This window comes from Zeus faber (genome assembly GCF_960531495.2).
Source record: "Zeus faber genome assembly, chromosome: 22".
Taxonomy (NCBI): domain Eukaryota; kingdom Metazoa; phylum Chordata; class Actinopteri; order Zeiformes; family Zeidae; genus Zeus; species Zeus faber.
The window spans coordinates 8,627,412-8,653,175 of record NC_137209.1 but is presented as its reverse complement, the minus strand read 5'-3'; the positions used below and the strand labels follow the sequence as shown (position 1 = coordinate 8,653,175).

The 25,764-nt window shown below is 45.0% G+C and overlaps 1 protein-coding gene across 2 annotated transcripts; it reads left to right on the top strand.

Moving 5' to 3' along the window:
- The first annotated feature begins 493 nt into the window (after positions 1-493).
- Positions 494-24,382, top strand: LOC307247106 (protein Dok-7-like). 2 transcript variants are annotated; one of them, XM_080023171.1, is made up of 12 exons: positions 494-665; positions 755-800; positions 3,065-3,295; positions 4,563-4,763; positions 8,725-8,844; positions 11,678-11,782; positions 12,249-13,042; positions 14,982-15,030; positions 16,618-16,706; positions 17,630-17,699; positions 20,590-20,766; positions 22,524-24,382. In XM_080023171.1, the coding sequence occupies exons 1-12, from the start codon at positions 612-614 to the stop codon at positions 22,658-22,660; spliced, it is 2,073 nt and encodes a 690-aa protein (XP_079879297.1). In that variant the 5' UTR covers positions 494-611; the 3' UTR covers positions 22,661-24,382. The 2 variants fall into 2 exon arrangements, with proteins under 2 accessions (XP_079879297.1, XP_079879298.1); XM_080023172.1 differs by lacking the exon at positions 755-800.
- The last annotated feature ends 1,382 nt before the right edge of the window (positions 24,383-25,764 follow it).

Genomic DNA, 25,764 nt, shown 5'->3' with positions numbered 1-25,764 from the left:
AGTAAAGTTGTCTTTAATTTTGGAGCTTGTGAACTCTGCACGCTACTAAAACGTGTGTTACATAACATTATAAACTACGGGGTCGAAGTCAGACGCGTTAAAAAAAAAAGACACGCAAAGGGAACTTTGTTCAATGTTAACGGGGCGTGACGTCATGTATCGGAGACGTCAGGTATGTCGTCAACGCCCACGGAAATCCGACACAAGAATTCCGACTTTAAATATCTAATCTTTTTTTCGAAATTCCGACTTAAACGGCCGCTTCCCTTGCCCCCCCCCCCCCCCTCAACTGGGAGGGCGGATTTTTCCCGGAGTTCGGACAACAGCGGAACGCAGCATCAGTATCAGTAGCAGAAGCCTATGGCGTCTCTGTGCGGTGACGTCACCCCGACAAGCAGCAGCGGCAGCATCTGTTGCCGGATGACGTCAGCAGGGTCCGGTGTCGTGCGGGGGGCGCGGGGCCTCCGAGCGGGGCAGCTATTTTGAAAGCGAGCCCTCGCCGAGGCACGGCACCCGGGGCACGGCAGCCGGGGCGCGGGGACGGGAGACGGGACAAGCAGCAGCAGCAGCAGCAGCAGCGACTCCGCAGCTGTTGGGAACCATGACTGAAGATGACGGATTCTGTTGTCGTGGAGGGATATGTCAGACTCAGGGACGGGAGAAGGGTGTGTTTGTCTCTGCCCTTCATCGCCACGTCTTGTTTTGTTTGTTCCCCACCCGCCTCTGAGGCTTTGTTTCGTTCTGTGTGTTGTAGTGGAAGAGTAGGTGGGTCGCGCTCCGCAAACCTTCGCCCGTAGCAGGTAGGCTCCGCCGCTCCGCCGCCCCTCCCGACAAACTCTGTAAACGTCCAACTCTCTCCCGAACAAACTGCTTTCGAGAGTGTTCAGCCGGGGCTGAACTGTGTGGGGTGCTTTTCCTCTTTTCTTCTTTTGTTCTGTTTTCATTTAAAAAACGAATGCTCGCTAAACTCACTCCTAAATTGATTAATTGGGAGTCACGTGGTGCTGGTTGTGGGTTCGAGCCCCGCCGGTGTGCCGTGCAGCAAGCTGTTAAACATAAACAGTGGCGACACCTTGTAGAATTAAGGCCGTTTTCATATGATTAAAAAAAAAAAAAAAAAAAGGTTTGAATTTCGATTTTTTTTTTTTTTTTAAATTGTTTTTGATGATAACAGTTCAGATATTTAGCATTTCTTTGTATTTTGTATTTCTTTCAGAATTATTGCGACCTTTGTTTTTTTTGCTGTTTTGCTTTATATTTACATTCTCGGTATGAGGTGTGAATATGTAAGTGCCGTTTACTTGGAAACACTTATTATTAACAAATATTAATGGAAAAAAACAAACTTGTTTATCTGTGGTGCTGGTTTGAGGCCCACCACTGCACAGTGTACTAACCTTAAAACCTCAAACCAGGGGCCGCTCCGTATTGATAAATCTGGCCCGAAATTGTATTAATTTTATTATTTTTCAAATCACAATGCTTAATTCATCCACACCAATGTACTTTATGTTTTCAAAATATGAAACAGAATTGAATAGATGGCGAGAGCGCTATTTCTAACAGGATTACAAGGCAATTCACTAATTTGCGGGAGGAAACACTTCAACATGGCCCCCCTGGCCGGTGGCCCCCCGGGTTATTTGAGTTTGAGACCGCTGCCTTAAACTTTAAATGCGTGCCCCTATAATAATGTTTTCTATTGGCCCCTTTAGGGCTACCGGGTTTAATTTGGCCCTCTCCTGCACACAATGATGAGGCATATGATATGTTAAATATGTTGAATTCCTAAAGTTAAATCCCTGCTTGGTTTTTCTAGTTATTTCAGCCATGCATTTACTCAAGTAAGGACTCCGGTGGCTCAAGGACTTTGACTGTTCAGCTGGAAAACAATGGGACATGAACACGGAATTAGATATGTATATGACGTATTTAATAATTCATATGATGAATGCTTCTTAAGAGCAGAGGAGCCACCGTTCACACCACTTCATCAGGCTCTGGTCGAGTCTCTGCCTTTCATTGTCCTTTGTCCTGTGCTTATGCAAGCGGGTTTGAAAGGGGATGAAGAGGCCGTATTGAGTTACACCAGGCTGGATCTGTGTGTGCGTGTGTGTGTGTGTGTGTGTGTGTGTGTGTCTCATTGTGTTAAACAAGGCAAGGTGGAGGTGGGATGTCTTCCTCAAACCCTTCACGCCGCCGTCTCTGCAGCTGTTTGGGGGCATTCCTCAGTTCCGTATGCGAGGTGTGCGCGTGTTTGTCTGAGAAGGAGGCCTGTTTTGACAGTTGACACTGTTTGTTCGAATGTGACAAAGGAGACCCCCCTCGGTGGCTTTTAGTTGCCCAGGCGAGGTTTTAGTGAGACATTTTCCTGGAATACACTTACTGCAGGACTTAGTGAGGAATCGTTAAGTCAAAAAGTCAAAAATTAAGTTAAAAGTCCAATCTGGGTTCTCCTTGGCACTCTATACTCACTCGTTGAATCTGTACCACCTCTTCCTCCATTTGATATCTAAATCCACAGCCACTGAGTGAAAGAGTTGGGTAGTAACTAATAACTTGTAATTGATAATAAAATGAAGAAAATTTAACTATAATCAGCCATAGTTATATATAAAAAAAACCCATTATAGCAGCTTTTCATTTATTATATTTTATTATGACATCAAGGTATTTGGATAGGGCCAATTCTGATAAAAATGTACACACCTCATTTTCCTCCTTTTGACAGATTATTTTGACTATTTTGAGATGAAAGGCTGTCTGCTATATATACGGGAATATCTTTTCCCCCGTGTTGGGCGGATAACGGAGGTGGTCGGACGGAACTTGAAGGCCGGCATTCCGTAAGGACATGTGTCTTCATGAGAGGTAGAACCCAGTAGGACCATCAACGTCTCACCAGACCGCACCGCACCTCAAACAGCATTGGTCGTGGCAAATATTTTAGATTTCTACTTCTTCAGTTTCATTGACGACTGCACTTCGCGTAAGTTGTTTTTTTTGTTCAAAGTAACCTGACTGAATCCTGGCTTCTTCCTCGACCAAACACGGACTCCCACAGACTGCCTGGTGCTGCTGGTTTTTAAAGACAAGAGCGACAAGGCGCAGGGGCACAAGGAGAGGGCCAGCGTCACCTTGGAGGACATCTGCGGCCTGGAGACGGGACAGTGGTTTGAGGGCGTGTCCTACACCCTGGCCGTCCTCTGCCTGGGCCAGGCAGCTGTTCTGGGCTTCGACAGCAAGGAGACCCTGCAGGCCTGGGACATCCGCATTCGCTACAGCCTCGGAGAGGGTGAGAGTGTTTTTTTTTTTTAGTTTTTTTTTACTTGTGGTTTTACACCTTTCAGACTTCACAAAGGCGGTCTGAACTCAATAGCATTCAACTGTATGGCAAAAAAAACCTTTCACCAGATATTATAGTCATGTCTCAATTAACTGTAATGAAAGAATCAAACAAATCTTGTACGTTGCGAGCCAGCCGTCCGTCTGCACCGGTCATTTAGCCTGAACCAATTGAAACATGTTTGGGATGCAGTTGCCTTTCATACCCAACACACCTCGACATTCACCTGGGCTGGGGTTCAAACATCTGTTGTATTCTATTCTCAGCTGAGTAAACTCCTCTGCTGGATGAAGTCCAGTTGAATCTTCATGATGTTACTCATGACAGTAATACGAAACCCAATACTGTGGAGTAACTCACGGAGTGGTGTTGCAAGCAACATATTTGCTGCCAAACGTGTGTGTGCGTGTGTGTGTCTGTGTGTGTGTGTGTGTTTGTGTGTGTGTCTGTGTGTGTGCGTGCGTGCCTGCGTGCGTGGATACTTACATAGACCTTGTAGTAACACAGCAGCCTGGAGCCTGCCAGCCCTGATGAAATTTCACCTGGGCCGAGGGACACCTTGTCTCAGAGAATTTGTTGCAGCCTATTACCGTGACACCCTATTAATCTCTCCCGAAACAAAGCGCCCTTGGCAAAACAGTTCCACATCACCGATTCTCTGCGCCTCACCTGACCCGAGAGGGTTTCGCTTGCCGCCCTGTTGGACAGTATAGGCGATGCCGCCGCCGCCGCCACCAAGGTAGTCAACGCCCTCTTCGTCCAGGAACGAAATGAGAGATTTGAACGAGACTCGCATTCGGTTCAAACACCACACACAGGGATTTGAGACGCAACTTTCAGACCGGCTTCTCTCCTTTGTTTCTCATTAGTGGAAACACTCCGCGACGCCAGATATTTACGACGGGCTTTGATTGATTTCTCTGGGCTTGAGATCTGAGATCCGTTGAGCTCAGAACTCAGCGCCATGATCTCACTCCCTGCGTTCAGCTGCCTTTTCCTTGATTGTTATTGCCGAATGAAATGAATTCCATACCGGAGTAAAAACCCCCCGGGAGATTTAAATTGCCGTTTCTTATCCGTCCGAGATTGTCGGCCCTTTTCCAAAATTGTTGTTTTTCATGGGGAATCATTTAATTTCTAATGTTTCCAGTTCACAGCTTTTAGAGTGTTTTTATTCGGTACATTTCAAAATGACATTCATTTTGTTTTCCCACAGTTCACAGGTTTAATGTTGGAGTCCTTCCGGGGACCAAGTTGGAGAGCGGACCTGCGACGCTTCACCTGTGCAACAACCTGCTGGCTCTGGCCAGGGACGTCCCCCCTGTCATCATCGGCCACTGGAACCTCCCCGACCTACGCAGATATGGGCCCGTCTCAAACGGATTTGTGTTTGAAGGCGGAACGCGTTGTGGTTACTGTAAGTCTGTTCATGTCTCTGTGGATTTTTTGCGGTGTTGTTTATAACTTGGTTGCTAAGTTTTCTCCACATGCTGTGGCTGGCAGAGAGCTTCTCTGAATATTGAGCAATGAGGTCATGGTTTTAAATCACAATTTGAATGCTTTCACTGATAAAGATCATGATTTATATAGTCGGAAATGTAAATTGAATGTATCCTTAAGCAGCGGGAATTCACTCTAGGAATTAGGGCTTTTGTGCAATGTAATTACTGTGGCACGTACTATATTAAGCAAATGTCCTCTTAATGTAAATTAGGTTGGATAATTAAAGGCTAATAGCTCAACAAATCATTAAATTAGATGAGACTAGATTAGATGAGATAAAACGAAGCCTCGATGATCCACATGTAGAAATTTAATATTTGGGATATGGACAGAGAGGCACTAAGGTATGGACAGAGGCACTAAGATACACTCGGGAAAGATAATGAAATAAAAGAGATTATATGAGCACAGTACTGTAAAGACTCTCCAGATGGACATTTGGCTGGAAACCAGTTCTTATGAATAGAATGTTCGGTCTTGTGACTGTCATTATACAATGCCATAACTAATTTGTAATTCTGAAGTGAGAAGATGCCCACAGGATTACACAGTAGCTTATATTACAGTACTGTATATTGGGCCAAAACGTCTGGAAGTGTATGGCAGTTGCTGTCAAAGTAGGATTTGAGTCAATCAATATTACGCATGTGAAGGAGAGGGCCATGGTAATGAGCCGATAGATCAGTTCATCACAGAAAAGCAATGCATATGCAATAAACCGTGGCTTAAATGACTTGAAGTTAGATGTGATTAAGGGAATTTGGAGAAGCTGTGAGTGGTATCCTTGACCAAGATCCGCCGCATTTCCTAAATAACGCCTCAGGTGTTATTAAGTAAATGTGGGGGATCACCTCTGGCGTTGTTAAGCCTAAGAATGATATAGACCGGAGCAGAGATTTCATATTGGTTAAATCACTGGTGATAATAAAAATACACAGTCTGCAGTATAAGTGGGGTTGGCATGCAGTCCTGAGGGCATGGGGGTTCAGTGCGTGTTGGCTGGAATTGCATCAGCTCTAAAAAGGCTTTTTTTTGCCTGATTCAAATCAGTTTGTGGAAAGCTCATTCTACATCTGTTTGAAAACCGCAATGGGGTTTCAGGCTTCTGGTGGATTTTACCTTTTACAGGAGACCCTTCTTCTGTGACAGGCTCTCCACAACGCCTGGTATGTCTCACGACAGAGCTTTAGGATTTGGGGTTTACTGTGGCAGTAGGGGTGTGTTTTTCTCACCGTGCCAAAGCCTCTGTCAGGCAAGCACGTTGGGAAGTTGTTCAGTAGGGTTTCATGGAGGCTTTTCTGAGGCTCTATGAGCCTTCGGATGTCTTTAATGTTCATGACATTTACTTTTTTCAATCTTAGTGCACAAAAGGTGGGACAAGGATTACATAGGGACAAGCTCGTGAAAGATTACAATTTGAACTAATGGTTGGAAATTATGCTTTTTGTTTTATTAAAAAATATATGTTTTTAGGCACTGGGAACTCCCTTTCCAAGTCCACAAAAATATGCCCGGCCAGTAAGATTGTATTTGAGGAACAAGCTGATCCCTCAAGCCTTTTCTAACAATCGTAGCTATGTGCGCCGTGTCGATAAGGTGTACAGCCGTTTACATCTCAGAATAGACATGAAACCATTAAAGGGGAGAAGAGCGCACGTCAACACCTGGAGGGCGCTGAGACAGGCGTGTTGAGCGGCGGGGAGATGTCGACATCAGAGCGCTGCTGCCACACCGCGACCCTGCTGGAAACATGAGACTTGGGAATGCCACGCGTGATTTATTTAGCCCGAATCAATCTCATCCCTCAATCCCATCAGCTAGAGATCCAAATTCATGAGCAGAAGGACACAAACGGGGGGGGGGGGGCCGCTCATGTAAAAGCCGTTTTTCCTCTTGGAAAAACCGCTTCGGAAAAAGGTCAAAACTGTGGATGTGATATGTATACATGGAGGCGTATCCAAATGTTTATGTGTCTTGAAGGGTGTGCATTCCTGGGATGTGTGATGTCAGTACAGTTTATCCTCTGCAGATGGAGAAGTGGGTGGACAGTGTTACAGGACCTTCTGGCTACTGTCACAGGCAGGCCAGGGAGGGGACTGCTGCTTCGGGTTCCCTCGCCCGAGGCAGCCCTTATACCTGCCTGACAACCCGCAGAAGCATGGTGGTGGAAATTTAAATTGGAAACAAGATAGGGATTGTATGAAAGTATTGGGATGCGTCTGTGTGCCCAAATGTGTAAAAGTACTTCCAAGTGTTCATGAGATGACCATGTTATTGTACTGATGTTAGAGTCGGAAAAAAAAGGTTGATCTCTCTTCTCACTCTACAATGATGTTGGAGTGAATTTATTTCTCTGGTGTACGTAACAAGAGTCCATTTGCGTGGGAAAAAGTGGCGGTCTGTCAATAGAGGGCGCTAGAGTGAATAAAGTTGTTTGACATCTAAAATGTTTTTTTTATGTCTTGTAAATCCACCCCAGCGTTAACATTTTCTTCCCATTTGTTATAATTCTGTTATTTTTGTTAATCCTTTTTCCTGTCCTGGGCGCATCTGCAGTGTGCCCATACTGCCATCCAATGGAGGGGATGTATTGCTGCCTTTCTGGTTTGGTGTTTGCTCCACTCTGATTAGCTGCTACAGGGAAATACCTTCAGAGCTACTTTTGACTTATGGACCCACTTTCCAGTGGACTTGGCACCATGAGCAAAGTGTAAACACACCACAGGATGTATTATTTTATTATTATGTTGTATATTGCACCAAACTCTGCCTCTGGTGTAATTATCAAACTGTTTTCCATTATAATTCAATTGTTCAGTGGGCACATTATGGTTCAATGATCTTTTTTTGAACGATAAATTGCACGTAATGTGGATCAGAACTCAAAGGCTATCGCACAATTCATTCGGAACAGCTGTCAGTGTATGCTTCATCTGTCACTGTACGCGTGGGTTTTAGTCTTTTATCTTGCCTTCCCCTCCAATATCACCACCGCGTCCACTAGTGCCACCGCGAACAGCTGTGTGTTTGTGCGTGTCCAATTTGTTTGTTTTTGTTCCTGGAAAGCGTCTGAGTCACGCTCATTTGCGTTTGGTTTACATAGTTGGAGTTAGTGGATAGGTTCTCTGTTTTTTCAGCCCAGGCCTTATTAAAACGTCGCATCATTTATAACTGTTATAGCACTATCTTGCTGGGCACTTTACTTATGAGGAACTTAACTGCTCTGCTGCTTTTTGCAATTGCCACAGTTCATCCAGAGTGTAGTGTTGACTTCAGTGCATTGCCAGTTGGAAACGGCGCAACTTCCTGTTCCTAGTCTCTTACATTAGCACAGATGTGGCCAAAAGAGCTGATTGGCAGAAGGTCAAAAACATCCCTCAGAGTTTGCCCCATAGCACCGAATTTAAGACTGTGACGTGTTAAAGAAACTGGTATCATAACGGGGACGTGCATATTCAGTTGGAGCATTCGTCTGGGTGGGCTTAGCTGGTGACCCTTGACCTCTCTCACAACCGGGGGAGTGTTTCCAAATGGGATGGGGGTCAGCCTTGACTTGGGTGGTCTTGGCAACAGGGCGACAGAAGGGACCCTTTCTTGGTGACAAAGGTGGTAGACAGTTTATTGGGGGGTCAACGGGCATGACTGTTGACACGCGCGGCTTTTGTCACCTTTTGACGCCGCTTGAAAACTGAAACGGACCGCAAAACGGGAATAGTAAATCAGGAGTGAGGTTTTTCTTTGTTGGTAAATTGTCGAGAGAACTTGTATATTTGGCGTGGCAGCAAACACCGAGGGATGATTGGTTGAAGATAACTCCCCAAACCAGGCACGAGGGGAACAAGAGCGCTGACAAACTCTCCTGACACTCTTCGCAGGGGCCGGCGTTTTTTTCCTGGCGTCCGCGGAGAGCGAGCAGATCAGCTTTCTGTTTGACTGTATCGTCAGAGGCGTGTCCCCCAGCAGAGGCCCTTTTGGACTGCAGCCAGTTCTTCCTGGTGAGTACCAGAGGTGTTTAAAAGCCGCTTAGCTAGGAGGACCTAGAATAAAGCCGCCCACTCAAAGACATCCATTCGGACCACGGGCTTAGACGCCCTGGCCGGGTGGCTGTAGCTCAGCGTTGCCTTCAAGGCGCGGCTCATAATGCTTCTTTGGGTTCATCGCTGGCTGCCGTTAATTACGAGCTGCACCCTGGCCTATCAGTTTGGACGCTGAACACACGCCGCAAGTATCGCGCTGTCCCCTGCGTCTGGGGGCCGCTGCGAAACTGCTGCACAAAACAGAACCAGAATGCAGCCCATTGTTCAGCCTAATTCTGATTGCCAGCTGCTTTTATTCTGCAGATAATTAAATTATTCTAAAAACAAACTATAACTTTAATTAGTACATTGTTATGCTAACCTCTGACTTAGATGTGGCGGGGTGAGTGTATAGGGTTACCTTAAACATATGTAAGAGGATGAACTGTCTCACTACCCTTTGTCAACCTGTAAATTCAATTAAACTGTCCATGTGTAGTCTGAAGCAGCGTGTCACTGTTGCTCTGCCAGACTTCCAGCCAACATTGGTGTTATACATTTGTTTTGTTTAATATTTGTACAATTTTAAAATCCTGCCCATAATTGCATGCGCAGGAGACCCTAGAAGATCATTGCACAGCGTCCATTATAAATTATGTTTGAGGGGAACCCTCAAATGTTGTTCAAACCCATTTTAATAGAATCTCTCGACACAAATGGAGTCTGCGCCTCAAGTGATGACAAACCTCAAAGTGCCTTTTAATTCCTAAAAGGAATCTCTAACTGGTGGGTAGCTATTCAATTAGGAGCACAGTTCATTTATATATCGTATCCTACGCTTGCACTCCAGGGGTCTCACTGAGCTGGGGTGCACGCCGCGTGCTTACATTGTTTGCATTGTCTACACTTTGACCCTTGACGCACTAGTTCGTAATTTAAAAACCTGTCGGAAAAATCCAGCTTCTGTTTTGTAGATTAAAAAATACTCTGGTCCTTGTAGCACGGCCGTACAGCCAACAAACGCTTCATCTTTCTCATGTCAGAGGAGACCTTGCAGACTGAAGGCCAGAGGTTATTGTAGAACGTGAACTTCCCGATACTTTCCTCCGCCAACACCGTCCACATCTTCAGGGCCCAATCGGAAGCTGAGCTCATGCTCCCGCTATCGTCGTGTGTAGTAGCAGAAATAGCAGGGAAGATGTCCGACGGGCGGAGGGAGGGAGCGAGCGAGCGGGGCAAAGTCACAGATCATACAAGCAGAGCGCCCGAGCCTTTCTAATCACTCTGGGAATGTTTGTAACCTCATCCGCAGGATTCTACAACCCCCCTCCCCCCTGTTTACTCTGTAAGCCACCTCTATCTCAGTCCGTCTCACCTCCCTTTCTATCATGCACTCAATACGTGTGTGTGTGTACATTTTCCATATGGTCTTTATAATCTCTCTCTCGCCCCCCCAGAGGCTTCTGCAGAGCATTTCTCTATCTCTCCGTCGCTCCTCTCGTGCCTACGTATTTTGTTTGAATGCTTCTTGCTTGTACGTACATTCTTCCGGGCCACTTATGTGTGTTTCCCCCCTCCTCCTCCTCTGTTCACTCTGTATTATAACCAACACTCATTCGCAGCGCATGCGAGCAAACGCTCGCTGACGACACGCTCGACGCAGCCGTCGCATGGTTTGTCGCAGTCGGAGGGTAAATTGGTAGAATACGTATCAATATGTAGTTCATTACTCATTGTAGATATTTCGTTTTTTTATTTTACACACGCCACATTGCTATTGGAGGCAGGGATAGATCAGAGAATCGATTGGACTTTGAGGTTTGCCCTTGGTGATCCAAGCTTCGTTAGATCCTCACACCGTTCCAGGGATATTTAGCCCGCGGCAGCAGTATGCGTACCAACAGGACCATGTGGCCCGACTATAAATAAACCCTGTGCTGTTGGACAAACACTGCAAGGTGCTCTCCAGCGTGACCCCCTTTCCCCCAGTCCCTCCAAAAAGCTTGTTGCACTTCCACTCATAGGTTAAAGAACTGGCCGAAATAACAGCGTACACCCCACACACTGGTCAAAGGTTTTCACAGGGATGCTTCGAACCTAAATCGACAGTAAAGTCAAGTTTTTAAGAAATGTTAATTTCGATAATTTGACGATATTTTGGAGATGGCTGTTGGTTTTTAATAAGATGTTTACACACAAGACGGCAAAGCAGGTAGAAGCATCGATTTATGCAGCCTTAAAGACGGTATTTATCTATATCAGGATATTGAAAAATCACCAAAGTTCCGGACGATATCTAATTTGATATCAGAATACAGACATTATAACAATGTGTTTCCCAGCCCTATGTCGAATCCTCAGCCAGGATGAGAGAAACTTTCCAAAGCACAGTGTAAAAGAAATGGAGAAACCCCCACGCTTCCAGGATGGCACCGCCATCAAATGTTCCTGCACATCTGCAATGCACGTTCTGCGCAGTCACACATATATTTGTAGGTCACAAGTCTCTTTTGAATCCAGTGCCCTAATGTATCTCTGGAGTAGTTTGTTGTGCGTATTCACAGCTGCTCCTTGGGTCGTCTCGGTTCAAAATCTTCAACTGGGTCACATTTGATCTCATGTCTCTGTGACATAAGCAAGGCCCGCATGGATTGAAACCTGACATTTCGATAGGGCTTTTGAGAGTGACAGTTGGGGTTGAGGGCTGCCTTTCAAATCTAGTTTTTGTTTCAAGGCTACACGGGTCTTATTTCACATGTTTTATTTTTTTAATTGCCCATTTGGGTATTGCTATGTGTGCATGCTTCGGCAGACCCCAACGCCAGCCCAGCGTCCGTCCGTTCGGAGGAGAGGGTGAACCATGAGGCCCAGGAGCTGGAGAGGAGACTGAGCATGCTCTCTCACCGCTGCAGCACAGGTGGGGCGAGTCTGGCTGTCGCCTCCTCCGTCAGCTGGAGGCCGAATTACAGGCCACTTGGACCTTCTTCAAAAAACGAATTCTACAGGAGAATATTGTCAAAGCCAGAGAGTAATAATTGCCTTTTCAAAATAAAGTGGGAATGCCAAAAAGATTTGAGTTACCATCAGTTCCCAAAATAAAACCCCAAATACAATATTTTGAAACTTGTTCTGCCGGAAAACCTTGTCGCTCTAATGACGGCGGTAGAATGATGCATACGCTTTTAATAATGTTTTTGTTAAGTTTTAATTAATGTTTGGCATTCTTCGCGCATATGATTTATTGTGTTTATTCGCTGGTAGACATAATCCTTGGCAAACTGGAAAAAAGGGGATGACACTCCATCGAGGGGAAAATATTTTCATTAAACCCGGTGCCGACGTGGATTAATCTAATCGATGTGTTATTGATCTTGTCTTGGCAGCCTCGTCCTCATACAGTCCCTCTGTGGCAGGTGACGACCGCAGCATATCCGGTTCCTCTGACGCCTCGGACACCAGCCAATCAGACTGCAGCGTTGGTAGCCGGCTGGCCATTTGGGCCGAACCTGCCCCCAGTGCCAGCCCCACTGACAGCATCGGCCATGTGGGGTCCAAGGCGGTGGCACAGAGCACGGAGAAGCTCTCAGTCCACCACGGCGGTGGGCCTCGCCCTGTCACCAAAGCCCCCCGGCAGCTTCAGGAAATTGGCCGTCAGAGCTCTTCCGACAGCGGCATCGCGACAGGGAGCCACTCCTCTTATTCCGGAAGTTTCTCCTCTTACACTGGCAGCTTGGACAGCGCCCGCGGTGAGGACTTTGGGTCCGTGTTCAGCCTGCCTCCTCACCTGGCTGCGGACCTGAGCCCCTGTACTTGCGCCCCTGCACTAGGACACGAGTACCAGGTGCCCACATCACTGAGACTCCTCTACGACACCCCCAGGCGTCTCATGCAAGAGGGAGGCGGTGCTGACAAGGACAATGAAACCTCCACCTCAACTGGGGACAATGCTGCTCCATCGACATTGGCACCCGAATCACCAGAGAGTGCCAAAGTGAGCACCGCTGTCCCTGGCGGTCAGTCAGTAGTTGAACTGTCGCAGGTCCACCAAGAGAGTAAGAGAAGCAAGGTGGCATCCTCTGGTGAAAGTCAACATTCTGACTCCTGCCAGGTCTGCACTTCTGTCACATCCAACTCCAAAACCATCTTCACTATCTGCGCCACCTGTGGTGGATTTAAGGTACAGTACAGTACCTAACTGGGATTCTGTAATATATATATATATATATATATATGATATTAGCCTTTAGTTAACCAGGTTTGTGGGAGACCTGGCCAAGAATAGCAGCAACGTAGAGTTTCAACAAAAGAAGTTAACAGATCTGAGTAACAATTATCAGATAAAACACTTACGCACAAACAACCTGGGTTCAGCTGATTTTATCATAGCTTTAACATCGTTCAAGGTTACTATGCTTTGAAGTGTGAGATCTGTCTGTAGGTTGTTCCATGCATTGAGTGCAGAAAACCTAAAAGCTTTCCTTCCCAGTTAATTTTGGACTTTGGGAACAGCAAATCGCAGGATGTCCTGAGAATGGAGATTGTAATTTCCATATTTCAAGTTATAAAGAGACTACAAGTAAGTCAGAATTTTGCCAGGAATAACTTTGTAAATACAAACATACCAAGGACGACGAGGCGGCGTGCACATAAAGCAGGCCATTTCACTTTTGAGTTTAATACACAATGGTGAGTAAGGGATCCGCAGTTTGTAATGAATCATGCATGTGAAGACATTTATCAACTTTATGGGTTCCTCAATTCTAATAAAAACAACTGTTTTTGGTGTTTTTGCTCCATCCTCCTGGTTTCTCTGATTTAGTTACTAACTATTAAAACAACCACAAAGTTATTCCAATGTTGTTTACTTTTAGTTTGGTGTAGACTGTCGGGAAAAAGCCTGTGCGTTGGCAGAACGGATTGGAAAGTGCACTTGTATAACTCATAGTTATCTAGAAGCCTTTGTGCACAGGGCTGCATCATCTGCTCCCCTGCTCGCTGTCTCTGCGCCCTCTCTGTGCTATATCTCCGTGCATTTTGTGTCAAAACAACTCGCAGTCCCACGGTCCATCTGTCTGGTGTGCTGGCCGTTCAACTGCCAATTGTGGGTGACACTTTCATTTCGCCAAACATCGTCAGACAGTGCAAGTTTTGAGAGATCTCCCCTCGGCCTCTCCCTTCATCATTTCTGACTCTGTTGTCGTGTATAAGTTCTCATTTGTAATGAACAGTTTTCCTCTCAAAACGTTTGTGTAATAAGCAGCTTTGTAAGGTAAAGGAGGAAACAGGCCATAAAAGTTTAGTGTGTGTGTGTGTGTGTGTGTGTGTGTGTGTGTGTGTGTGTGTGTGTGTGTGTGTGTGTGTGTGTGTGTGTGTGTGTGTGTGTATGTATATGTGTGTGTGTATGTATGTATATGTGTGTGTGTGTGTGTGTGTGTGTGTATATATATATATATATATATATATATATATATATATATATATATATATATCTGCTCACTTTTCATTGGACAAATCTAGTTTATTTTAGAATTTTCACATACCGTATTTTTGATATCCTTAGAAAGTCTCTAAGCAATAGTCTAACAAATTGAGCTACTCTTGAATGTCCAGCCCTCCAGTGACTTTCCAAGATATGACAGCTCCACCTACTGGTGGTGCATTAAGCACACGTGGTTTGATGATCACACCCTTATTAGGATAACGATTTGGGGCTTTCCCAAACAACTTCATATGGAGGCTGTTGTGCAAGATGTAGAGATTGTGCCAAATCTTCCTGTTGTCTCTGCCTTAATGACGGAATCTATCGGTGTGTGTTTTGTCAGATTTAAGACACCTAATCTTCAGTAAAGCCTCAGTTTAACCAAAACAATCATCGACGGCTGGATGAAGGTCATTAAAAAATATTACAAATCAAAATAAAATCATGTGAAACTAACACTTCTGATATGAATAATGTCAGACTAATATAGACCAGTCGGCCTGACAAGGCATTACAAGTTGTTGTTTTTTAAGCTTTAAATGTCATTTAAACGTTATATAAATTATAAAAACTGTAGAGTGGGAAGTATTTTTAATAAGTTTGTTATTGAAGATCCTCTTTCCTTGTCATCTCACAGCGGACAGCATACACCCTCACCAGTGGCTCAGTGATACCTGCTGTACCAGGTGAGTACATTTCTGACTGTTTCTTCATGCTCAATATACTGTATTGAAAAATACAAGCACGGTATGCATGTGTCAAAAAGCAATTCGCTATCCTTAACAGTATTTACGTTGGGTTATTTAAATATCCAAAGAGGTTTGTGGTAACGCGCCAGGTTGAACCTGGTACTTATAGTCGCACAGACTGGTAGGTAAGCTTTTGCCTCCAGGACATCACATTTTCGATCCAGCAGATCAAGGTGTTGAGAAGTCGGCATGCAGGCCGAGCTCGGAATACAACAGGATGTTTTCAGTGTGGACTGAAGCCATCCACAGCTCCGACAGGCTGACGGGGAAGAAGGAAACCGCTTTGCCAAAGAGCGGCAGAGAGAAATTAGCCACACTCTTAGCTGATCTCTTGGGCCATCCAGACGCGGGCCTCCAGGAAACGGAGGCAGAGAAAACAGGACTTGGCTTGTATGAGTCGATGAGCTTTGGGCTTGGGACCAAGCTCCAGTCCAATTCAGTCCGGCCACTTGACTTCAACTCGCTGCCAGGCAAGAGCGTTGTCATTTACGAAAACTGTTTCAAGTGTAGAGAAGAGCACTGCCGCCCTCCTCGGCAGGTCGCCCCTTCAAAGGCCCCTTACAGCGCCAATTACTTTTCCATTTCGGGTGTCGATGAGAGGAATCACGCCGGCCATGGCACAGTGTTGCCATCCCAGCGCCACCTGCAGACGAGTGCAAGTGAAGTGGCTGGTAATGGGCGGCAGCCTCTGACCGCCCAATTCGGTCTGGAAGAGTGTCCGTACGAAGAGATGGCTGATCGTTTGGCGATTTGGGAAGGTAGGAGGCCAAAGCTCCGTTTTCTTCTCCTTCTTCTTCTTCTCCTCCGCCTCCTCCTCTTCCTCCTCCTCCTCCTCCTCTGTTTTCTTCAATCAAACTAACTACAGTCTAAACAAAGACCTCCACACAAAGCCACCGGTGCCTTTTCCTACAGCGTTGTCCACCTCTTCAACCTTCAAGATGGTTTCTCTCTGTGTTTCTGCCTGTTCTCTTCCTTGACGTCAATAAAAACAAACTTTCTACTGACTATTCTCTTGTTTCTTCAACATTGTTTCTCCTTTCTGTCACCTATGCTTATCTTTACTATCTCCTTGTGTCCCTGCTGGGGTATATTCATTTTGTAAAGTGGCAATTATAGGAGGTATTTTTTTTATTATTTTAAGGAACGAGTAGCAAAATTATTTATTTATATTTAATATTTAATATTTATTTTTATTGATTTATAACAATGTACAAACTGCACATCTGTGAAGTGTTAAATTTCAGTAGTGATTATGTAAGCACTTTTGTTCAAAGCCAAAGCACCCTTCTTTGGTGTTACTATTTCGAGTCTGTGTTTTATAATTTTATTTTCATCTGTAGATGAAATATAATATGTAAGGTACCCCCCCCCCCCTTGTTCCAACACATTGCACAATATAGTTCCTTTCTTCAAAACGGATAAAATACCTTTTAAGAGGCAACGTTTCCTTCACTGGCTTTGGACACTGAACGCAGAGTTTTGTTTCAAATGTCTAAAGCTCACTTTATCTGCCTTTATCACCAGAAAAGAGGGCTAATAGCAAGGAGGAAAGACGCAGAGTGGATCCTGCTTATGAAATCATGGAGAGCCGGGCGCTGGAGAAGAACTGCGAGGTAGGGCTGGCCCCCAAGAGACGATAATCCTCTTTTTACTATCAAACGCCTGCACATTTGACTGAATTACACTGCGTGGCCTGAGCTGAGTTCAAACAGCTCCTGGGGAACTCGAGATAGCGCAGAATTATCTTTCTTCTTTTTTTTTTTTCCTACGGCAATTGTGAATAAAATCACCATAAGGTCACAGGAATAATATCTCTAGTTAAACAATGGAATAATTTGTTCCTCGCTCAGCAAATAAAGAACAGCTTGTTAACGTCCGAGTCCGGACAGTGTTCACGGACACTTTGGAGGGCTGAGCCCATTCAGTCCAGCAGCGGTTCACTGGCGTTTCCTCCGCCCCACAAAGGGTTTGTTTGTTTGCTTCCAGGCGGCTGCTCAGAGCTGTTGTTTGCCTGTGAACTCCCCTTAAGAATTCACTGAAGCCCGAGTATGAATATCGCAATTTCCGGCGAGCGAGTGGTTGTCCGAGAGTGCATAGCCACTCAATGTCCATCATATCGCAATCAGATTTGGTTGACAGTTCCTTAGCAAACTCATTATCAGCGTGTCTACTGGGATGTAATTACTTCTAAAAAAAATAATTCTAATAGTCTTCAAATAAAAGGCCTCTGTAATTATATCATTACTTATTAACACTAGAATTGCAAGACTTAACCGTTTCTAGGTTACATCACCATTTATCAATTGGCTGTCATCTGATATTCAGCACAAGCTAGAGAGATGTCAATCATGGATGTTACTTTCTTAATTGTTTACTGTAGATCCTACAGATATTTCGGAGTTGTGTATATTCTCGCTAACGCGGTTCTCCAATTCAGTTGGAAGTGACCTAAAAGGCCTCCGGATGCTGCTACTACTACTATTACTATTACTACTACTACAATATCCACTGACAGCAGCTGTGGTTTATCTTTCAGATGGGAGAAAAGAACAAATATGAGCTTATGGGCAGTTGTGGACACCAGCGCTTCCCTCATGAGACTGAAGGTGAGTAGATTTACCGTCCGTCTCATCCGTCCTGAAAATACGCAGGCGGACGAACACTCAAAGTCCTGCCTCCAAGGCAACTTAAATCGGTGTTTTCCTCTCCCTGGACAGTCCATGTCAGATTTCAGGGTTGGAACGTGATTTCTGGGACGTCGTGGAATTTTGACAATCCAAAAGGAAAAGCCCATATGCCTCGGTAGATTTGGACATAAAGGGTCTAAGCAAACATGAAACAGCTGATTAAAGTTATTTATCACGTCTTATCTGCATCGAAAAAAAGTCACTGGCTACTGATGCGGTTGGACAAGTGCTTTTAGAATTTGGCGATGGAGAAGTCAAGAAATTTGACCTTGCATTTAGAGTTTTGTAATACCTTGCAGAACTATTGTGAGTAAAACCTGAGCCCGCTCTGCCCCCACCTCCTCCATCCACCGCCCACTCACCCAGGGTTGTTTTGAAGAGGCCCTGAAACATGGCAACCCTTTCACCTCCACCTCCTCTTGTCTGCGAAATGGCAACGGCGGCCATTCAGCGGCCGGGGAATGTGTCAATCACTGCGTGCGCAAGGCCACTTGTGCAGGGACACACGGACACGAGCGTTTGGACACGAGATCTAAACGTAGCGAGCGTGGGTTAAGTGTTCGTCTCCACAAAGTCAGAGACCCGCTTCATCCCGATAGAGCGGCAGAGCTCTACTGTCGTAGCATCTGATGTAACAGGCGATTATAATCCGCCCGGACTCTCTTTTGTCTCGGGGAAAGGACAGTTTGAGCTCGGGGGGAATAAAATGCTGCGGCGAGAAGAGGGTCGCGCACAGATTTGTGAAGCACGTATGACTCACAAAACGCTTTGTGTTTGTTTGGCTGTTTGTCGAGGCAATTTTCAAAAACACAAGACCGCAAAGTGTTTTGAAATCTCTCTCTTTGACACATACGCACACACACACGTCTTTGCCGTGTGTGTGTGTGTGTGTGTGTGTGTGTGTGTGTGTGTGTGTGTGTGTGTGTGTGTGTGTGTGTGTGTGTGTGTGTGTGTGTGTGTGTGTGTGTGTGTGTGTGTGTGTGTGTGTGTGTGTGTGTGCCGGGACACGTGACTGCAGGTCGCCCTCTCTGATGTCAACAGTAGACGGCTGGATGGGCTCTGGAGAACCTTCCAGTCGCTGTCACAACGCGTCCCAATACCCATCGCTCAGCCTTTTCCTTTCACTTCCGCGCATGGATGCGAGTTCCCACGTCTTCTTCTCCGACATCCCACTTTCAAAATTCTTACATCACGGGGCCCCAGGAGGCGTTTCCCTCCCTCGCCGCTGCCCAAGGCCGTGGTTTATACCACACAGCACAAACAAAACCGGTTGACTTTGCTTCTCGTTCAAGTCTCTTGCCAGGGATTACCGGACAGTATTGTCCCCACGGGCTTCGCACTGGACTCGACTGGCCCCCTCTGCCCGGCTCATGCGCGTCTCAAAGTCTCCCAAACCCTGTGGCCACAGATAAAGCCATTGTGGTAATGGCAGTCATTAGAGCACGCCACCGCTGCTAGGGATTAGGTATCAAACCTTTCAGGCGCTGCAAAAGTTTTCTCCCAGCAAGACTCTGCCTTCGTCTAATGGCTTCTCAATTATCCTTAGAGCGTCCTTTGGGGGGTGGATGCTTCTGGGCTCCGGGGTAATGGCCGCTAACGGTAATAGCCCCGCTGTCCCTTCGAAAAAGTCATGGCGTCATGGAAGAGTCATGGCCGTCCGTTTTCCTTTTTCGTCTCACGTGAGTTCTGTGGCTTTTCTGGCCTAGCTGTGTCAACGTTGTGGAACAGTTGTGACAGTTGGTTCAGCGACATGGGTGCATAGGTTGACATGACATAAATGAATAGATATGAAAGCTGTCCTGTTCAGTCCAATGATTTATTTATAACTCCCCGGAAAGAAACATACAGATACGCTATTCAAGTCAATGTAAATTAGCCTTCCGTCGCAGAGTCACCAAACAGACGTAGCTGGGAAAGAAGAAAGGAGAAAAATCTGCTTTGGTTGACCGGTAACTCAGATAGGTGAGGTTCTACGAATGGGGAAAGAGAAAAATATTATTTTGATAGAGGATATCTTATATTCTTGATACAACTTTGTTTTCATTTTGATGACCTCAGCTCTGGGTTTCTCGCTCTCGTTCGATATCTTGTTGAATCAAGGCATTGAGTAACTGTAAAGATGCAAAAAAATATCACCATTCTACAAATGCAATAGCTTCTATGTATTCTGTACATAACGTACTGTGCTGCTGAACTTAATACGACTATACAATGATGATGGCTTGAGCAACAGTTCCTTGAAGGTCACATCGACGTTAGGAGGAGGAATCTGAGGAAACGTCCAGAAGTTGCTTGTCATGGAGCTCTCATACAGCATAATATGCAGTTCCTTTGGCCATAGTTTTACCCCTTAACAACTTAATAAAAAACTATAGATATACAGTATCTATCTATCTATCGAGATATAGATAGATATATAAGACAATAAAAGCACATCAAAATATAAGGCTGAAATATTTTACATAAAAGGTAAATAAAAGTTATTTTCTTTACTGTTCTAATTAGGTTATTCCAAAGGAAGTAGTGCAGCCACACCTTTAGTTTTTCACCTAGACTTGAGAACACACGCGAGGCCTCGTGGGGCCTTGAAAGTAATCAATAAAACATTAAAATAACTTGTAAAACTCACTGGTAGCCCATGAAGGGATACAAGGACAAGTTATGGTCTTGTTCCGCCCAGAGCTTTCCAGCGGTGCAGGCTGGGACTTTATGAAGACGTGGGTGGGTGACAGTTCTCTGTGCGTAGGAATGTTTGAATTGTTGTGATTTATTGCTCTAATAACATCCCGTCTTCCATCGCCGGGAGCAGTGTTTGTCTTCCCGCCCGAGGCGCCTCTGCCATGTGAGAGACCCCGCGGCGACGGCGTCACCTATGTCAACATCCCCATCAGCCCCACGTCCAAGAAGCTGCTCAACTACATGGAGCTGGAGCTGCAGGAGACCGGAGCAGGGACTAGGGCGGCCGCTACGCACCTCCCTGCACCAAGTCAGTCCTATTTAATTATTATAAGTAATACACTTTATACACTTAATATCACACTTTTATCCGGATATCAGAAGGTGGTTCTCAAAGCAATGATCTTCTGTTTTGTTTGTTTTAGAGTGTAAATGAAGATATAAGATCACTGACTTGAGGTTTAGTTGGTACATTTCTGTGAACTGGAGAAAAAAAAAATCTTTATTTCCATTCCGTTTTTTCTAGTTTATTTGATAAAAAATATAGCTTATATTTAAGATTACATAAAAATAGATACCTTTTATTTATGTTTTTTTCTATAATTTAGATCTATTTTTTACACGGAAGAAACCCATTAAGTTCAAGTTCAAGTTCAAGAGATTATTTGTCACATACATTACCCCAAATTGTTAACATATCAAGTCATATTAAGTCAATCCCCTTTTTTTTTTTTTTTTTACCTTCCCAGTTATTTATTTTACTATTATTATTGTGCTCTGTGGTGATATTTGGCTTTGGGAAAGTTGGGAAGACTTCAGCCGTTTGTCTTTGGAGATGTTCGCAAGACGGACGGACAGAACCTTATTGAGAATCTACATTAGACCGCTACGGAAGCCCTGCTCTGTAATTGTATTTCACTTAGTCTGATCTTACGGGAATCGCATCCCAAATTTGCCTTCATCTCCCCGAAAAGACAGCTGGGTCCCTGTCATCAGACACGCTGTTACCGGTGTGTAATTACCGCCGAAGAACCCCCAGGAGCTCTGACACGAGAGAGGTTAATATGGACTGTCAGCGATACAGTTTACAGCGCGTCATGAGCACTCATTACTCTGGCCCGCCCGAGGAGGACGGGGGGGGGGGGAGCGGATGTTTCATCTTTGTCACCAAAAAGGGGTCAGAGGTCGGCCCCATCGCAGCTGTGAATCCGCCCTCTCTAATGCGCTCATCCTCCAGGGCGCGTTGCTTCAGTGCTAGATGGCAGTGTCGGGCCTATTTTCGCACAGACGTAATAGAGAACGCATCGTGAATAATTAAAGGCCACGAATTGAGTGTCATCTGTTGGTCCTTATAATAAGACGATGATGTCTCGTATAAATTGACGTATTTTTTGAACAGCTCAGCCGGCCTCTCTTCGATCTGCTCCGTTTTGTTCCTCACTGTTGTCGGAAATAAACCGGAAACACGTAGCGGGGAAAAGCAGACCAATCACAGCTCTTTTAGTTACATATTGTGGTGTGGGGATGAGACGGTTTGAGCAGCCACACCTGACCCGGATCTAGGGGATTGGGTCAGGGTGGCTGCATACCTGTTGCTCGTCGGTTGGGCTAACGGGCAACAGGTTAAAACCCCCATCCCCACACACACTCAGGAGAGGAGCCCTGTCATGACCTGTTCGATCTGCTCCTGGCTAATTCCACGGAGCCGCCTCCCCACAATAAACTGGTGTGTCTACAACATCATTTTCTGTGTCTCTGTGCCGGAGGGCCCTGGAGACGCCACTTAGGTGGTGTGTGGCAGGCAGAACTGCCACACATATTTTATTATTATTATTATTTATTTTATTTTTTTTAGATATCTGTATTTACAATTAAAACTTTTGGGACATTGTGTTATACTGAAGGTGACTGTAGAATATGTAACTGAAGCTTCTGATTTCGTTTTTTTTGTGATTTGAGTACAGTACCCCACGACCTTAGTAGGGCGCTGAACATACTGTTTATTTATTTGTATCCACTACCACTAAACCAACAAAAGAATAATAAATTTGTGTTGTGTCCCGGCAGGGAAGAGCTCCACCAAGTACGCCCACATTGACATCACGGCCACGGAGACGGCTCACAAGGTGGGCACGCAGCACGCGCTGGGCCGCGAGGAGGGTCTCCACACACTGGAGCTCCGGAGGAAGGGCGCACCACAATGAATTCGCTCACTGGAAACCGTGGGAGCCTCCCTGTGGAACCTCCCTGGTCACGACGCGCACCACCTAGAAAACCGCCCGGAGGAGCAACCATTTCTATCGTTGTTCAACTGTTGCATGTGTTCATTGCAAACCGAGCACTGTCGCTCTAGAGGCACAGGGTATTCCCTTCAAGAATCGGAAATCATGCCGTGTTCTCGAATCAAAGTAACTGACAGGCAGCGTGTTCAATAACGGGTGTTTCAGTTTTGACTGATTTTGGTTAATTTGGTTCGACTTATGGTAAGATCTCACTTTGGGTTCTACTAGGGTTCTGTCAGTCACAAAACAGTTGGGTTTTACAAGAACTGGCTGCATAAACGGTCCAGGTTCAATTGGTACACAGCCCAAACCGTTTACACTCGTAGCTATATTTATGAGACGCTCCACAGCGATCGTCGATTCATCGTTTCTCATTCCCCCAAACAAGCCGTCTGGGTCCAGCGTGAAATTCCCCCAAATATCCCTTTCCTTCACCACATGTAAACAGAACCCTTTTTTATTATTATTTTTTATCTTTTAAATCTTTTTTTTGTACAGGATCAAGTGCAACATTTCAATCCCAGCTTCCCTCGTGGACTCCAACATCTCATTATGTGGCATTATGTCTGCTCCATGCCACAGCCTCGGGCTCGGCTGAGTCACAACGCCTGTAAAAAGCTGTTTCTCATCCTGCGCATGATGGGACGCGGTACAATTATTTATTTATTTCCCCCGCCTCGCTCAAGAGGATGGGGCGGACGGGGAGTCATTTTCTTGTGAGCGATGTCACTCCCGATCACACCTTCCGAGCGACGAGGAGGTTAATCTAGGCGTAGGATTTTTTGGGTGGAAAAAAATGGACGTTTGGGTTGAAGCTGTCTCCTCCAGCTCGTTTCCCTCAGAACGCAGCAGAACGCGGCACATTGCGCTAACTGGATGTTTACAGTATGAAGGGTTTTAATAAGACCTGGAGGCAGGCGTAGTGAAGTACAGTCACGAGGCAGCAGCCCACCGTTAGTAACTCTTAATGTGCCAGAGTGTGTTATTCTCCGAAGTTCTCCCCATTGTGTATATTTCATTGTATAAATCGGCCCCTCTCGCCTTTCCTCCCCTTAAAAGTCCACATGGAGGCACACTGGGATTTACTGTGGAAAAACTATAAATAATGCATTGCGCATAAAAGTAATAAATCTCACCAGATCTCTTTATTTTTCTGTGGTTAATCATTTTTAACCCATTTTTTGTAAGAGCACACGATGTGAAAAAAATATTTCTGACATTTTCGGTCTTCATTATTTGAAATTAAATATTTGGAGTCTGTATCTGGATTGAAGTTTTTGTTGGTAATTGTGTATACTATACAGTAATTGTGTGTGTGTGTGTGTATATATATGTGTGCGTGTGTGTGTGTGTGTGTATGTATGTATGTGTGTATATATATGTGTATATATATATATATATATATATATATATATATATATATATATAATGTATGTGTATGTCCCTTTCTATTTTTGAATTTAGTTATTTCATAAATATACATGTGATGATTTAATGGATGTACAGATTTTTTTAGATTTTTTTTTAAGTTACATACATTGTAGTTGGTGTATTTTCCTGTACTTTCACTAACTACTATTGTTTTGATGTGCGAGTTTATTTTGCATGGGACTGTTTCCCCACGCGCATTGGAATAAATGTGTATCCTTTACGTTCCATGTGTTTGTGTCAATAAAAACTAAAAGAACTCCATCAATTAAATTCCAAATAATCTAATGACCGGTTACTGGTAAACTTGATCAGATACATCTACATATATTCATTTCTGTGCAGCGTCCTTGGCAATTCCTCTTAAACCGCCTTTTTGCTTTGTGGTAAAATCAGTTTATGTGTATAATGAATAAGATGTACAAAGGCAACCCCGTCTGCTTTGTTATTTTCAATCTTACTGTTTGTCAGAAAACAAATTTAAACAGCTCAATCTGTTTAATTATTCAGACGGTTTCAATCTCCTCTCTAAGGTGAGCGTGCGTGTTGCTTTTGTTCTCGAAGCGCTGAGGAGGAAAACGAGGGGCGAGGAGCATAAATGATTGAGGACCGCCGAGACTCCCAAATATGTTTTGGCAAGTTATAATTACTTTGAGTTATCTCCCCTGTCAAATGACAACGGTTCGGAGGTTCCACAGCAGGAGGTTTGGGCAAGGCGACTGTTCAGTGTGTACTGGGGGAGTCGGCAGAGATCTTCGAAACCTCCATGCTGACAAAAGGAAGAAACTCTCGGTCGATTTCTCGATTTTCACTTCACTGAGATGCACTCCATCCCAGGAAGTTATTCGTTTTTTTTATCCAAAGATCCACTTCAGGCCAATCCCTGACATCTTCAAGTTGGGAACCCCTACGGTGGAAAAAAAACGAGTGGATTGACGAATAGTTTAACATCACTTATTTGGTTTTACGCAAGAGGAGATATTACCGCAGATCTCGAGATGACTTCGAGAATGGATTCACACATTTGCTGTTTTGTATTTAATTTGCGTTTCATTTGCTGCAGATGAGCAGTGATGAGCACGCGGAAGTGCTCGCGTCTCAGAGAGGTTTCAGAGTTGAATGAAATACTGGCACTTATAGAAATTAACCAATTGACATTAATATGGAAGTGACTAACAAGGGCCCGCATGAGTTATTCATGAGCGTGCTGTTCTCCTGGGAGGCAAGTCGCCCTCCCTCCACTGCGGCGTCAAATATACTACACAGCCATCGTTGTTTTGTTTAGTTCCAAACGGCGCCTGCATGTTGTACCGCTCCGTGGTTCTAAGCGTTGTGTTTGGCTTGGCTAAGTGTCACACAATGGTCACTTATCCTGCACATCGGGAGCCCCGACCTGCAACCTCATGGGGTCTAACTAAATGTTACGCTTCCGCAAATAGCGGCTGATCAGTTTATCTGTCGGAAGTGATTTGTTGCAAATAGTCCAACCCTCCAGGGTCTCGTAACATTTCTAAACGGCAACCCAATAAAGCCCGGTCACTGACCTTTCTGCTCTAGTCGTCGTCGCTCTGGTCATTGGCCTCGCTTGCCGCAACTCA